Source organism: Littorina saxatilis, linkage group LG4 (genome assembly GCF_037325665.1).
Source record: "Littorina saxatilis isolate snail1 linkage group LG4, US_GU_Lsax_2.0, whole genome shotgun sequence".
NCBI classification, from domain to species: domain Eukaryota; kingdom Metazoa; phylum Mollusca; class Gastropoda; order Littorinimorpha; family Littorinidae; genus Littorina; species Littorina saxatilis.
In genome coordinates this window covers 61,296,996-61,313,612 of record NC_090248.1, presented here as the reverse complement: position 1 = coordinate 61,313,612, position 16,617 = coordinate 61,296,996, and the positions used below count along the sequence as shown (strand labels likewise).

The window sequence follows — 16,617 nt, the reverse complement described above, 5'->3', positions numbered from 1 at the left end:
ACAACCACCACCTGTCACCACCCCAAAGGATCCCTAACGAGGTTTTTTCCCCAGTACAGTGACCAGCTCTCTGCAATGACCACTTTTAGTCAGTGCCTTGGGTTATTGACAGGCAAAACAGGTAAAACTTGCTGCCGCTTTGTGAGGAAAGTGACTGTTGTAAGGTGTTACCTGTGCACAGGTGACGACGGAGACCTCCATGGACGTGACGGACTTCATCTTTTCCTCCATCATCTCTTTCTTCTCCAGGTTGTCAAAGTAACGGTCCTCCCTGTCCGCCTCCGCCTGCCACAGAAACACGACACAGTTAAGACTTGAAGCAATAAATTCTCTGCTGCTTTCAACCTTGCCTTGCGTTGCGTTGCGTTGTGTGTATGTACATGCAAAAACATTCATCTGTTGCATGCTTGTGATTATTTGTTTAAGAGTAGCAATCTTTAGCTAGGCGTCGCAATTGCCCTTTAAATGTAGCATTGGCAGCTCTGTTAAAGCAAACATGGACAGCAGAGAACAATGCATGAAACAAGAGACACATGAAGCAGTGAAGGTCCCACCCACCTGTGCTAAGGCCCCAGTGTGCAATGACCGTGAACCTTCTTCTTCCATTAGACGCCCAGGGTCAACATTCTGACTAAGGGAACCCTACCCTATTCTATGCAAAAAGCTAGCCATCACAGTACAATGCACAAGACAAGAGACACATGAAGCAGTGAAGGTCCCACCCACCTGTGCCAAGGCCCCAGTGTGCGATGACCGCGCCTTCAGCAGCTGCTTGACCTCCTCCGAGTTGGGGTCCACGTTGCCAAGGAGACGGGACCTCTTCCTGGCTGGCTGGGAATCGTCAGGGCTGGAATGCTCGCCTTTGTCTTTACTTTCATTCTCTGCACAATGCAACACGTAATGCAACACGTAATGGTGGAAGGAGGACATTTGTGAGAGGCACACTGCCAATGTGTAACACCATAGAGTGACTTCTGTGATAACAAATATATCGACCCAACGGTCTTTTAGGTGAACAGACAAACAATTAGTCACAAAACTCTAAGCTTGATGTAATTTTCGTTCGGTGCCAGGCGAGCAGACAAAAATTACATCAAGCTAAGTTTTTTGAGACTGAGTGTTTGTCTGTTCACCCAAAAGACCGTTGGGTCAAAATATTTGTACGTATTTTTGTCAATAACAACGTTCCAACAACTTACCTTTCTTGTTTTTTTATTCTGAATTTTTGAACGTTGGCAGTCTCTTTGTTTTTGGATTAGACTTCTATGATAGTTCTAGTCAATAATATTTTCTCAAAAAAATCCCCCACTCCAAGTGGGACTCCCTACCTATGCAAGACCGATCTTACATTACAATCTTTCCATGTTTGAATTGATTTACGCTCTTCGTGTAATTCAAAAGAAATCAAAAAGTTACATAGGAATAGGCATAAGAGTAGCCATAGTAAAACCGAGATAAGCGTTTTTTGAACTAACAGGTTATTAATAAAAATGTCTGCTCTACATGAGGTGAACCCGAACCATTAGCAACAGAAAAGGTCAACAATAGAAATTACAAAAGTACAAACATTAGCATTATGTGAAAGCTTACCGATATTTTCTATCACACGCTTGCGAACTCTCTCTGGATCGGGCGCTGCACTGCGGACTGAGTTAGGATCCACCTTGGCAATCCCGCCCTTGGCCTGCACTTTTTCAATGGCTTTTCTCTGCAAGCAAAACAGACAGTCAAAAAACAGGACCAAGCCAAGTTGCTCTCACATATAATGCTCGTACATTTTAAGGGATGCGCTTGTTGGTTTGTGAAAGAAGGCAGAGCAAATGGCTAAGCTGATGAGGCTGTGGGTTGTTGCGTGCAATCTCCTTGTCATGTTTGAACCAAAACTGCGTGAAGCTGGGCAAAACTTGTTTAGTATCTGTATAAAAAAAACAGATGTAGCCTGCCATTCATGCTTGAACCCAATCTTTAACAGAGTTAATTTGCCATGTATCAACAATCCACTGAAGTAAAAAGATAGCAATTCAAAACCATTACCACGATCAACAACAGCAAACATACCTGCCAGTCTAGTAAAAAACAAAACAAACAAGAGGCGAAGCCTTCAAGGCTCACGTAAGAAATCGACAAACAGTAACACAAACTCAATCACTCCGTCACACACTCACACACAGTACACACACACACACACAGAAAGAGCATATAGGTGAAACTGTGCAAGAAAGCGAGACACTAGATCTAGATCTGTCTGTCTGCATGTAGCCTACTTGCATGGACACGACTGCCAAATAGTCTCGGCCCGCTCAAAATAACAATCACCGAGACTTTCAATAATTCCATCGCGTGACGTCTAACCCTCGTACGTCATAATGTGACGTCAATGTAATATGACGTCTTCAAATGTTAAAGTTTCTACCACAGACATACATACATACATACATACATACGCACGCACGCACGCACAGACAGACAAAAGTTAGCATCGCATAGGCTACACTTCGTGAGCCAAAAACTCTTCCAATATACAGTACACTCATAACAAAAAATAAAGCATGGACACCTACATGTATACCAGTCACATGTGCAAACAGGCCTTTAAGAACAATACAAGTCTTTTTGATCTTGTGCCGTCCCTCTAACTGTAACTTACTTTGGCCGCTTCAGCTGACCGGGACTTGGTGTGGGACTTGCGTGGAGCATCATCAAAGAAGAGATCAATTTTGGCTCCAGGATAAAATCCCTTCCCAATCACTGGTTTACCTGCAAACACAACAGGCATTCCTGAGAGCGATAACAAAACTGTTATGAGTATGACAAGACCGACACAGTGACTGTTACGTGTATGAGCGCAAAGTGAAGAAAATGACCATGCCAAACTGATACAGTGGAACCTCCATTTTGAGGTACTGTACTGTACTGCTGGTTGGTGGACATGCATAGTGCAAACTCTCTTCTTGTTTGGTTTGTTTTCTATTGCTGTCAAACATAAATAAACCATAACTCTTTCTGACCGGTTCCGCGATTACGTCACCCCGTAACACAAAAAGCAACAATTAACTAACTAACTAACACATTTTTACTTCAGTCAGTGGAAAATTGAAAATTTTGATCTAAATTTTAATTTGATTATATACTTACCCAACTCACATAACGCAATTTACTTCAGTTTAGTGCTAGGACGCTGAATAGCATCGCCTTGGTAACAAGGGGAGGTCACCCTAAAAAAGAGCTACCTTGACCCCTTAACATGACAAAGTCACGCGTGACTTCGCGACCTTGCCGCCATCTTTGAATCATTCAATCGAAAGCGAACATTGAAAAATTTCCCTCTTTTTTAGGACAACAAGAAGAGCAAACGCTCGATCGAGTCACTTTCGCAGTTCTGAATATTATATGAGGCATCAGATGGACAGGAAGAAATTGCTATTCACAACACAATGAGTCACGTTCACATAAAATTTGAGCCCGGTCACTTTTATAGTTTCCGAGAAAAGCCCAACGTTAAGTTGTGTGTTGCCGAACAGAAAAGGCTAGTTATCTCCCTTGTTTTTCTGATAACGTTCGTAAAAGGCTACAGATGTAAATACTTTGATGTAAAGAATAATCCTACAAAGTTTCAATCACATCCGATGAACTTTGTCAAAGATATAAAATGTCTAATTTTTCCTTTGACGCTGACCTGTGACCTTGAAAAAGGTCAAAGGTCAACGAAACCATCGTTAAAGTGTAGAGGTCATTGGAGGTCACGACTAAACAAAATATGAGCCCGATCGCTTTGATAGTTTCCGAGAAAAGTCCAACGTTAAGGTGGTGTCTACGGACGGCCGGCCGGCCGGACAGACTAACACTGACCGATTACATAGAGTCACTTTTTCTCAAGTGACTCAAAAAACCCCATAAAACCCCAAAAGCGGGGCAGGCGGGCGGGTATCCACTATGTGAGTTGGGTAAGTATATAATCAAATTAAAATTTAGATTAAAATTTTCAATTAAATTACATATCTTATCCCAACTCACATAACGCAGAATGCTAATGAAGGAGGTGGGAAAACAAAATTCCACTTACCTCAGACAGAAGGTAAGACTTGTCCAGCTGCGACAATGGCTGGTAGGGAGCTACTGCCATCATGACGAGTGCTGGCCACATCTCGCAGGTAAAAGTTGATGAAAACGTCCTGCGATTTCCAGTAGGCAGCGTCTAGGACCTCTGCCAGCCTGCCTGAGCGGAGGACTGCCAGAGAAGTAGCCCAGGCCCTGGCTTCATGAGTTCTTGACGACGTCATAGGAAGGACAGAATGCCCAATCCCAACTTGTCTGTGCCACCACGCATACGCTTGTTTAATAAGCGTAGAGACCCATCTTGCCAAAGTGACCCGCGACACGTCCTTGCTCCTTTCAGTGTTAATTGAGATGAAGAGCAGTTTTTGGTCCCTAGACCTAATAGGCGTGGTACGGGATAAGTAGCTGGTAAGAGTACGAACAGGACAATTGACCATATCAGGGTCACCAGACGCTAGAATCCTACTTAAAGGAGGAATGCGAATGACAGGGGAGGACAGACCAGGTTTTTGGTTTTTGGCAAGGAACTCTGGCCGAAATCTTAAAACAACAGAGCCATCGCTCTCAAAAGAAATATCCTTAGCCAGGCCTGAGAGAGAGTGCACCTCACTGCCTCTACGGGCAGAGGCTAACAAAACGAGGAACAAGGCTTTACGAGTCAAGTTAGCTAAGCTCGCTGAAGCTAAAGGTTCGAAATCCGAAGAGGCTAGAAACTTGAGTACCAAAAATAAGTCCCACGCGGGAAGAGGGGACTTAGCCTTCGCAAAGCCAATCGCTGCCCCCTTAAGAACACTAGCAATTACACCGCCCAGGTTAATGCTATGCCCTAATTGCTTCAGAGTAGAAGAAATGGCTGAGCGCCTGACTCTCAAAGAAGAAGGAGCCAAGCCCTGAGCAGCCAAACACGAGAGATGATTTGCTACATGCATAGAGCGAGGAGAAGTAGCAGTAACTCCATTCTCCGAGCACCACTTTGTCCAAGCTGACCAGTGTGACGCATAAACAGTGCTGGTCGATTCCCTGTGGGCCTTTTGGACAAAGCCTAAAGTAGCGTCTGAGGCGCCAGAACGGCGCAGCGATACCCGGACAGCTTCCAGGCGTGAAGCCGTAAGAACTGGGGGTTCTCATGAGGAACCCCCGATCTTGGTTGCACGAGATCTCCCTTTTTCACGCCTAGAAAGAAGGGAGGGCCGTCTCCGAGACGAAGGAGGTCGGGGAACCAATGTTGGCTGGGCCACCAAGGGGCCACCAACACCAAGCAAGGCTGTTCCAGCTCCGCCTTCCTGAGAACCTTTCCCAAGAGATGAAACGGGGGGGAAAGCATAAGCTATCAGACGCGACCAGTCTTCTTCGAGGGCGTTTGTTTCCCACGCCTCTGGGTCTGGAAAGGGGGAGACAAAGACCTGAAGCCTGCGGGAGAATCTTGTCGCAAACAGATCGACTGTAGGCTTGCCGAAATGCAACCACAGACGTTGTAGGACCTGATGAGTCAGTCCACTCCGTGTGCATCGTACGCGACGGGCGACTGAGGTAGTCCGCAAGAACGTTGAGTTTGCCTGGGATGTATTTCGCTGACAACAGAATAAGGTGCTGGCTGCACCAGGCCAGAATCTGACATGACCTGACAGAGAGAGTGAGAGACAAAGTGCCTCCCTGTCTGTTGATATAGGCCGCCACGGTCGTGTTGTCTGTGCGAACCCGAATGTGTTTGTTCCTGACCAGAGACAGAAACGATTGGAGTCCCAGGAAAACAGCCTCTAACTCTAGGGCATTGATGTGCCACCCACTCTGCGTCTCGTTCCACAGGCCTGACGCAGTGTGAACAGAAAGATGGGCACCCCAGCCCTCCATAGACGCGTCTGTGAACAGAAACTCGTCCGGGGGGGCCATCGAGATTGGCACTCCCTGTGAAATCCAGGGGAGCAGCCACTGCCTCGTTGTGTGCCGAAACCAGCTTTCGAGAGAGACTACTGTCTCCCAGCCCTGAAGAGAAGGCTTCCACAGCGAACTCAGGGCAGCCTGAAATGGCCGCTTGTGGACTCTGCCTAAGGGCACAAGAGTGGCCATCGATTCCATTTGGCCAAGAAGAGAGGTCAGAACACGTACAGACGCTTTCCTTTTCAAGCACAGAGTTCGAATCAAACTTTGCAACTTGTCCACCCTTCTCTGTGAAGGGCGTACCAGCCAATCGACGGTGTTGAACGTCATGCCCAAGTACGTAAAATCCTGGGAAGGCGTGAGTTCTGACTTCAGCTGGTTGATTGAAAAGCCCAGTTCTAGTGCTTGACTGAGCACCAACTGAGTATGTGTCTCGCACAACTCCGAGCTCTGATTTAGAACAAGCCAGTCGTCGAGATACGCCCGAAAACGCACCCCTTTCTGTCTGACCAGCGCGCAAAGCTGGCGGACCACCATCGTGAATATCCATGGTGCAAGGGATAAGCCGAACGACAGAGCTCGGAACTGATAAATCTTCTTGCCCCATAGAAATCTCAGCCACTTCCTGTGCGCAGGATGAATGAGAATGTGGAAGTAGGCGTCGGTTAAGTCTATTGACGTCACCCAGTCTCCTGGCCTGAGTGCGTCTCGAACCGACGCCGGAGTCTCCATCCTGAACTTCACCACTCTGAGGTATTTGTTCAGAGGAGAAAGGTCCAACACTGGGCGCCAGGCGCCCGAGGCTTTTGGCACCACAAAAATTCTGCCGTAGAATCCCGGCGAATTGTGGTCCAACACCTCCTCTATCGCTTGCTTCTCTAGCAACGAGTAGACCTCCCCCTGAATGGCCTCCTGAGCCTCCCTTCTCTTGGGAAAACGAAAAGAGGGAGGAACCCTGGTCAACGGGGCCTTGCCGTCTAACCAGAGGAGCCGGAACCCCGAACGCACGATGCTCACTATCCACTGGCTGTTTACTAGCAGTAACCAAACCAGTAGGGCCCTGGAGGGGCCGCCCGCCACCAAAGGGGTGGGGGCCAGGTGAGCAAGTGGTTCGGGGGGGCATCATTGGGGGGGGGGGCTTGTGCCCCAATCCCCGCGATTTGCCAAACGATGGAGCCTTCTTCGGGTAAGGGGCACCTCCGCCCCTACCCCGAGAAGAAGAACCTCGGCGCTGAGCCTTGCCTCTGTAAGAACCCGAAGAATGGGGCTTAGACGAGGTCTGGTTCTTGTTCTGGTGCGAGATACCATGGTGAGCAATCTGAGCTATGGCCATGTCTCTTGCGTCCTGCGTCTCCTTGCGAAGAGCATCCAAGGATGGTTGACCGAGCAACGCACCCTCAACAAACGGAGAGGACTTAAGAGACTCAATGGTAACTTTGTCCTGAATCCGAGATCCCGTGAGGAAAGCTGACCTCCGAGCATGGACAGAGTGAGCATAAAGGCGAGCTGACAGATTCATCTGTTCAGCCGACACCTTAGCCAGAGAGGCTAGCAGAATAGTGACATCCAACTCCACAGCATCGTCCCGAAACTTGAAAGGATCTAAAGACGACGCAATAGACCTTGACAGAGATCTTTGCAAAGTCTCAGAAAGAGACAACAACTCAAGCAGACGCCTGCCAGTCTCCTCCAGAGACACAAGAGAGGCTTCCGTGTAAGGGACTGCTCTATCTCTGCTGTAACCGTCTTGCCTAAGTGCTGCGAGTTCCGGTGTGACCGGAAGCGTTGAACGCGGCAAGGCATACGAATCAATGAGATTGACCGGGGTATGAGACAGCAAAAACCTCTTAGCAGTGCCGTGAGGCAAAGCTGAGGCTAGACCCGATGTAGCCAGATAAGGCTGTACCGAATCAGGAGCCTGACCATGAGCTGTTAACAGTGGGACAGCTTGGGAAGCGCCACCAGACTGACCAGCCGCCAGTAGCTTTGAAAGCTCAAACGCTACTAAAGGGGATTCCCGAAACCGGAACTGCTGTTTCTCGTCCTTAGCCGAACGAAAATCCCCTAAAGCAGAAGGGGGATGTACGACCGAACCGGAAGGTGTCGTCACCCCCTCCTCAAAATACCGAGAAGCCACTTCCGCCGCTAAAGCCAGAGCTTGCGGAAGCTTAGTCGGTATGCGGAAGTTGACATCTTCGTCACCCTGGACGGAAGAGCCAAAATCCGACTCGTAGTCCCTCACTTCCGTGAAGTCAGGCAAGACACTTCCGCCGTGACTACCATAGTCCGACGAAGCGTCGCCCGGAAGAGACGCCACACGAGGGATTTTAGACCCAAGCGGCACGTCTCTAGGGGAAAGCTGTAAAAGCTGTGCTGCCGCACCGACTGCTCTTCCAGAGAGCGACGGCGGACGCACTTCCCCTGTTCGGTCGGAGACCGAACGCGTGTCTGGGCTTTACCCTCGAACTAGAAGTTCACTCGATCGGAACGACGTAGAACGAGGGCCTAAGCTTTCGCGCACACGTACCGGTGTGGCTACTCTCTCCAAACCACGCACTTCGTTTTGGCCGAAGAACCCGGTTACTGGCGAAGTATAAATACCTTGATCGTCGTCAGTCCAAAAGGCCTGGGAACGCAGCAGGGGAACACCACGGCTACCATCAAACGAGGCGTGTACGTCGGCAGACGTAATGGTGGAGGAAGGCGGAACACGCACCCTGCCAAGGGAACGCACACCTCCCACACTGGAAGGCAAAGACAACATCTCAGCCTTGGTAGATGATAACTCGGCTGAAAGAGAGGATATCTGAGCACTCAAGGAGTGCAAAATAGCAGAAACATCCTGCTTCTCGCCGACAGGACCTGAACCGGACAAGACCGGTGAAGTAGCTGAAGGCAAACTAGGCATAGCTGGAGAATTAGGTAAATCTATCGCAACATCAAACGAGGATTTAGTCAAAGGGTCCGTGACTTTAATCGAAGCTTGACCTGCCGAACTCTTCGACTTACGAGAAGGCTTCTTTGTGGGAGAAGGCTCGGCCACTGACTTAGCATATTTCTTCTTTTCCTTATCCGACATGGCGGACGGAAAAAATGTAAACAAAGCTAAGTACTCGACAAAACCTAAGTCACAAAAACGATAACAAACGACAAAAAAGCTCACCCAAACACACAGTAGGAGCAGAGGGACCGTGTGCAAGTACCAAGGCAGGGTCTGACAAAGGCAGAAGTCAGACAAACCGGCTGAAAGCCGGAGCAAAATCAAAACACGTCTGTAGACACAGACCGCTGAAGAGTGAATGATTCAAAGATGGCGGCAAGGTCGCGAAGTCACGCGTGACTTTGTCATGTTAAGGGGTCAAGGTAGCTCTTTTTTAGGGTGACCTCCCCTTGTTACCAAGGCGATGCTATTCAGCGTCCTAGCACTAAACTGAAGTAAATTGCGTTATGTGAGTTGGGATAAGATATGTAATTTAATTAACATCTGTTCTAACACCCCGCCACGTTTGAAGTTAACAGTGAACAAGTAGACAGATACAGCACAGCAGTTTGTGACAGGTGAGAAGTGATACACAACTATGGCAGCTCCCGTCGTAAATGGGTCAAGGAGTTTTTCGTTCTGCCCATTGTTTAGAATCAAAAACAAAAAAGGTTCAGTCTATGGAACGTTTAATCATAGACAAAATAAAACATTCACAAGTAGGTGGATTTTGGAACCTTAGCAGTATATCTGTTATGGATATTATCATTCTTCATTCATGGGCTGTAACCCCCACAATCACTCATGTTGTTGCACCAGTGGGTTTTTAAGTGTATGACAGTTTTTACCCCGCCATTCAGACAGCCATACGCCGCTTTCGGGGAAAGAATTTTGGATTTTGATTAGTAGAACTTGCCATCTGACTGGGTGGCGGTGGCGCTCTGAGCCTTGCTGCGCTGGGCCTCTGCTGCCTGCTGTTTCCTCTGACTCAGCCTCTGTGCTATCTCCTGGCGGTGCTGCTTCAGCAGGTCGATTGCCTGCACCGACTGGAATGACTTGCCGGTGCCATTCGTGTCCGTGCCATCTGCAAGGAGAACACCCTGTAGATTTAAAACCTGGTGGATCTTTCCACTGCTTCAGGAGGTCGAATTGCCTGCACCGACTGGAACGGCTTGACCGCGTCATTCGTGTCAGTGCCATCTGGAAGGAGAACACCTCGTAGATATAAAACCTCTTAAGGTTGACCTTTCCACCTTTCCACTGCCTCAGCAGGTCAATTGCCTGCACCGACTGGAACGGCTTGCCCGCGCCATTCGTGTCCGTGCCGTCTGCAAGGAGAACACCCTGTAGATATAAAACCTCCTGTGGTTGACCTTTCCACTGCCTCAGCAGGTCGATGGCCTGTACCGACTGGAACGGCTTGCCCGCCCATTTCGTGTCCGTGCCGTCTGCAAAGAGAACACCTTGTAGATATAAAACCTCTTCTTCGTTCATGGGGTGAGACTCCGAACACTGAAAAATGCACCGGAAGAGGCATGCTGACAGACAAAATTGTTCCCACCTTCATTGCAGCCTTCCTGCTTGGCCATGTGTTTCACAAGGTTCATGGACCCAGGGGATGGTACCGCTAGCATCTTGATACTGCAAACAACAAGCAGAAAAAGTTTTACCAACATGTCCATGAACAAGGACAGCAAACACTTATACAACTCACCCTTGTGTATATATGTGTCATATAAATCAGACACAAACCATCTGCCACTCTAGCTCCATGAAGAGTGAAGAAGTCATGATGCAAGATGTTAGTGTAAAGTTTTCCTCACTTTGCACAAGACTTTCCTCTTTTCTCGCAACTTCCCTCACTTGTTACAAGAATTTCCTCACATTTTACAAAAGACGCCCTTTTTCTTCTACAGGATTTTCAACACTTGAAACAATACGACCCCCCCCCTCCCGTCACAAGGTGTTCCTCACGTCTCACAAAACCTTCCACGCTTGTCACACGACACCCTCACAAAAAGTTGAGATGCTCACAAGATTTTGCTCATTCCTCACAAAAAGTTGATGCTCACAAGATTTTGCTCATTCCTCACAAAAAGTTGAGATGCTCACAAGATTTTGCTCACTCCTCACAAAAAGTTGAATTACTCACAAGGGCTGCTCGTGCTGGCTTGCCATCTTGGTCTCGACCTTGACCTGGTCTGCGGGCACCAGCCCCTGAATGGACAGCGTGGAGACCTTGCGCTGGTCTTGCTGCGTGGCCTGCGCTTGGAGCTTGCCCAAGGTCACTGTGTCCTTCTTGCCCCCGCCGCAACCTTTACCTCTGTCAGCATCACAATGCAACAGTTAGCTTCAATTAAAACGGTTTTAAAAATACAGCAGAACCCGCTAATTTTAAGATCCCCCAATTTAAAACTTCCCCCGCTTTAAGAAATTGCTTTTTCAGATTTTTTTTCCATAACTTCTGTAGATTGACCTCCATTTCAAAACGTCCTCCTTTTTAACACCTGATTTTCTCACATTTGTGGAGGACTTAAAAGGGAAGTTGGGCGGGGATGTAGCTCAGTCAGGGCGGGGATGTAGCTCAGTCAGGGCGGGGATGTAGCTCAGTCAGGGCGGGGATGTAGCTCAGTCAGGGCGGGGATGTAGCTCAGTCAGGGCGGGGATGTAGCTCAGTCAGGGCGGGGATGTAGCTCAGTCAGGGCGGGGATGTAGCTCAGTCAGGGCGGGGATGTAGCTCAGTCAGGGCGGGGATGTAGCTCAGTCGGTAGCGCGCTGGATTTGTATCCAGTTGGCCGCTGTCAGCGTGAGTTCGTCCCCACGTTCGGCGAGAGATTTATTTCTCAGAGTCAACTTTGTGTGCAGACTCTCCTCGGTGTCCGAACACCCCCGTGTGTACACGCAAGCACAAGACCAAGTGCGCAACGAAAAAGACCCTGTAATCCATGTCAGAGTTCGGTGGGTTATAGAAACACGAAAATACCCAGCATGCTTCCTCCGAAAACGGCGTATGGCTGCCTAAATGGCGGGGTAAAAAACTGTCATACACGTAAAGTTCCACTCGTGCAAAAAAACACGAGTGTAGGTGGGAGTTTCAGCCCACGAACGCAGAAGAACAAAAAAAAAGAAAGGGAAGTTCAACTGTAGATTGCAAACGTTCCAAAATCCACAACAAAAAGCAAGAACGGTAAGTTTATGGAATGTTTCATTGACAAAAAGAAACATTCACTAAAACTTGATTTATCGATTTTTTTAAGAGAACGAACAAAAGACTACCACCAGCGCTATACACACAACAGATCAATACGTATGGAGATAGATGCTGAGCTCTCCTTCAGTTATCATTATTTTTTTTTGTTTTTTGCAATACTTCTGATCACCGGTAAAAAAAATAAAAAAAGCACAAAAAAAGCAACCAACAACAAAAACAAATGTTTTGTACTATTCTTACTCTAACTAAATTTTACAAGAGACAAGCATTAAGCATTTTTCAAAGCAAGGATTAACAGAACCTATAAAAAGATACAGATGAACATTTGCATGCGTACCAGACAAAATTGCCTGAGATATTTCATACTAAGTTTTTTGTGGAACATTTTCTCAAAGAGTTAGTATGGCTGGACGTAAATAATCAATTTGTGCCTAATAGCTGAAGTTATCTTTTGAAGCATTTCTAACCACAAACTTATGTTGAAGAGATAGTAAACTTACTTTGAAGAGATAAAGGTTTCACCCCCATAGAAAAAGGTGTCTCCCCCGAAGATTTTGCTTTTCAGCGATGACTTGGGGGTGGTGCCAGGACAGCTGAAAACACAATATAAAATGTGCAGTGGCTGTTTGATCGCACTTAGTGAAGCTGACCTTACAGCGGAAACAGAAATACTATCATCATATTTTCCTTAATTGTTTCACTCAGTGTAATAAAGAAAGAGTATATTCTTTGGTGTCAACGTACAGAGAAGGACCCCCCCCCCCACACACACAATATGAATCACTGTCAGTGACCTGTAAACTATTTCTATATCTTGATGAAGTGAGTCACAGTATGTCAGTACCTGCCATGCAGTTCACTTCGCTTGGCGGACTGCTTGCGGTAGGCTGTTTGGACATGGTATGTGCAGAAATCACCAAACTTTCTGCAAACAGAAAAAACGCATAAGGTGAACACAACGACAAGTGAAATGTGCAGACTATAACAAGCACCACTGCTTAAAAGTAAGGCAGAATTATCACTTTCTGGCATGAAAGATGTGCATTACCATATTTTTTAAAGCAAAATGCAAAAGTCAAGTCCAGTAGATTAATCCTGTTGTTGTTCCTCTCAGTCTCAAGATTTCCAGAACTAAAAAATATAAGGAAGCTGAACAGTATATCAAAGTAGAGCTAACTGAAACATGGACGCAACATTACTGCCCTTTCATAAGAAAGAAGCCTAAAAGACGTGTAAGATAAGATAGATGTGTTTACTTGTTGACAAAGTTTGTGTAAGATAAAAGAAGTGCAAGACAAGATAGATGTGTTTACTTGTTGGTGTGAGACAAAAGAAGTGTAAGATAAGATAGATGTGTTTACTTGTTGATAAAGTTAGTGTAAGATAAAAGAAGTGTGAAATAAGATAGGTGTGTTTACTTGTTGATGAAGTTAGTGCAGGTGGCGCCGCGCTTGGTCTTGCCAATGCACCAGCCAAGGTCACGGGACTGACCCACGTCCATCAACTGGGCCGCGTTGTTGATGGTGAACGCAACCTCCCCTGGGTTCTGAAGGATAAGGTTGAGGATAAGATTTCATATAGTCCTGTGAGGTTACCCTCAAGGAAATTCTGGCTGCATTCTCACTTGGGAAAGCTAGCTGCCATACAGTACAGCGCTACCCAATTTTTCCTCCCCTACATGTGTGTATTCATGTTTGCAAGCCCTGAGACGTTCGCTGTGAGCTTGGGATCTTTATCGTGCGCATGCGTGCACACAGGGGTGTTTGGACACAGAGAAGAGTCTGCACAAAGTTGACTCTGGGAAATAAATCCCTCGCCCAATGTGGGGATCGAACCCACGCCAATAGTGACAACTTGTTTTGATGCGAGCGCCGCTACCGCCTGCGCTATTTCCTCGCGCTAAGTGAACAGTCAGTCACAGTCACAGTCAGTCACAGTCACAGTCAGTCACAGTCAGAGTCACAGTCAGAGTCACAGTCAGTCACAGTCACAGTCAGTCACAGTCAGTCAGTCACAGTCACAGTCAGTCACAGTCAGTCACAGTCACAAACATAAATTAACACGACAAACTTTATATCAATAAAAACAAAATAAAGTAAAGGGAGTCACATAACCATGTTTGGTCGAAGGGAAGCGAGATGCCAGAGATCTCAACTTTTCTTGGGCCAGCTTTATGAGGGCGGTACCCATCCCCTGAGTAGGGTCAGGTAACCATTTCTGGCTTGGTGGACTGGAAAGCACCCAGAAAAATTGGGTATTTGCATTCGCCCTAAGTGGGGGTCGATCCCAGACCGCCAGTGTAGAAAGCAAGCAGTCTTACTGTTATGACAATCCGGCATATCAATAGAAAGAGTTAAATAGCTTGGCCACTGTTAGAACATCATCTCAATTCAAAATCAGTTAAATGAGTTTAAGAGTAAGACTTACCCCTTTTAAGGCCCTGTTTTTTTCTCCAGACTTTCTTTTCATGTCTCTAAATTTACCTCCATTTTAAGACTTGATTTTTTTACACATTTTGAAGGTTTTAAAATGGGTGGGAAGGGGGGGGGGTGTGTGTGAGTGTCACCTTCTCCATGGAATCCATGATGCTGGGGTTGAGCAGACCGATGACAGTTCCTGCACCTGTCTTCCACAGCTGTTTGTACACCTGTCCGAAGAGGAAGAAACTGACCGTGGTGTCTGAGTCCTGCAGGTCACTCAGCGTCCAGATGCTGAACGTCTTGCCCTGTCAATGCACACATGTTGCAATCAAATCAAACAAGCACTGGGCTGTAGTGGTCACCACATCCCTCCCTGTTTTGACATTCCCCCCGGAAGTTGCTTTGCCATTTGTTCAGGAGACAGAAGTCACATCAACACAGTAAGGTTATTATACTTTGTGTGTGTGTGTTTGTTTGTTTGTTCGTTCATGGGCTGAAACTCCCACGGCTTTTACGTGTTTGACCGTTTTTACCCCGCCATTTAGGCAGCCATACGCCGCTTTCGGAGGAAGCATGCTGGGTATTTTCGTGTTTCTATAACCCACCGAACTCTGACATGGATTACAGGATCTTTTTCGTGCGCACTTGGTCTTGTGCTTGCGTTACACACGGGGGTGTTCGGATACCGAGGAGAGTCTGCACACAAAGTTGACTCTGAGAAATAAATTTCTCGCCGAACGTGGGGACGAACTCACGCTGACAGCGGCCAACTGGATACAAATCCAGTGCGCTACCGACTGAGCTACATCCCCGCCGTGTGTGTGTGTATTTGTGTGTGTGTGTATTTGTGTGTGTGTGTATTTGTGTGTGTGTGTATTTGTGTGCATGTGCGTGTGTGTGTGTGTGCAACACTCACGGTCTGTGATTTTCGAGAATCTGATTTCTTAACGATGACACCTATTGTGACCCAGTCACTCTGAAGGTCAGGACTTTTGACCTTGAGATGAAGCTTTGACAATGGAATCATCCGCCGTCCTTCCATTTTGGATCCCAGCATGATGGAAGAAATCTTCGGATTCCTAATGGACAATAAAAAGTTAAAAAAATTTTTTTTTAAAAAATGGAAATTTTCAATGAATGCACATCTGTGTAAACATATATGTAATATCCATGGATGCAAGCTTCAGGCATGGGATTCTGAAATGTTCCTTTTTACTCAAATTACTCATTCTGAGCATATCTGTGGTTTATACCTTCTCTTTAGTACTGTCTTTCCCTAACAACCCTCCCCCCCCCCAACCTTAATGAGCTGGAGCTTTGAAATGTACCAACACCATAAAGTGATCCTTACTCTTGCTTGGTTCAGATCATTATTTTTATTTGGGGGCATTAATTGCCATAAAACTAACCAAATTGTTGGAATTTCATCTAACAGCCTTTTTAAAAATACAAGTGATACAGCAGTCCCTGCAATGTACGGCCCCCGGCGTGAGCGGACACCTGACATGTACGGACACATTTGCTCCGCACGGAGTGTTTTCCTTCTATAGTTGCCCCCCCTTAAACGGACACCTGCAAAACGTGGACGCGGACAGTCATTTTCGGTCCCAACAGCAGGTCATACCTCCAATGTACGGACAGACCATCGTCAAATTTTCACCACAACAAAATCGATAACAGAGCAGTCCGGCTCTTGGTACAACGATCACAGCCGCAATGGTGTGATGACAGTCACTGATAACTTGAGTGCACGTGTACCCATCGTGTGTCTGTGTGTAACCTCTTTCATTGACAAGATACTCTTGTTTCCCCTCAGCCTTGACCAGTGAGTCGGTTGCCTAATCTATGAACCCTTCAGTTGTCTTGCTTTGTCAAAAGTTACGACACAGTCAACTGGTTTTGCTCTGAGTGAACAGTGCAGCTGGCCTCTCTGGCCACAGCCCCCAACAGTACATGGCTGGAGGGAGTGAGAGAGAGAAAGGGGGGGAGGGGGTGGAGGGTTAGCTGGCTAAACTCTGTGGGGTGTCCGGTGTCACCGCATGTCAGCAGGAAAAGCATTGGAGAGAAATAGA

The 16,617-nt window shown here is 47.0% G+C and overlaps 1 protein-coding gene across 1 annotated transcript in view; it reads right to left on the bottom strand.

Annotated features, from left to right (window-relative positions):
• LOC138965279 (protein MCM10 homolog) overlaps positions 1–16,617 on the bottom strand; it is a 33,138-nt gene that overhangs the window by 2,975 nt on the left and 13,546 nt on the right. Inside the window, exons 10-21 of the mRNA XM_070337399.1 lie at positions 15,462–15,624; positions 14,692–14,850; positions 13,544–13,671; positions 12,970–13,050; positions 12,626–12,718; positions 11,067–11,237; positions 10,476–10,555; positions 9,831–9,998; positions 2,648–2,757; positions 1,591–1,708; positions 727–881; positions 172–285 (exon numbers count right to left, since the gene is read on the bottom strand). Of these exons, the coding sequence (XP_070193500.1) occupies positions 172–285; positions 727–881; positions 1,591–1,708; positions 2,648–2,757; positions 9,831–9,998; positions 10,476–10,555; positions 11,067–11,237; positions 12,626–12,718; positions 12,970–13,050; positions 13,544–13,671; positions 14,692–14,850; positions 15,462–15,624 (1,540 nt within the window). The remainder of the gene's footprint in view (positions 1–171; positions 286–726; positions 882–1,590; positions 1,709–2,647; positions 2,758–9,830; positions 9,999–10,475; positions 10,556–11,066; positions 11,238–12,625; positions 12,719–12,969; positions 13,051–13,543; positions 13,672–14,691; positions 14,851–15,461; positions 15,625–16,617) is intronic.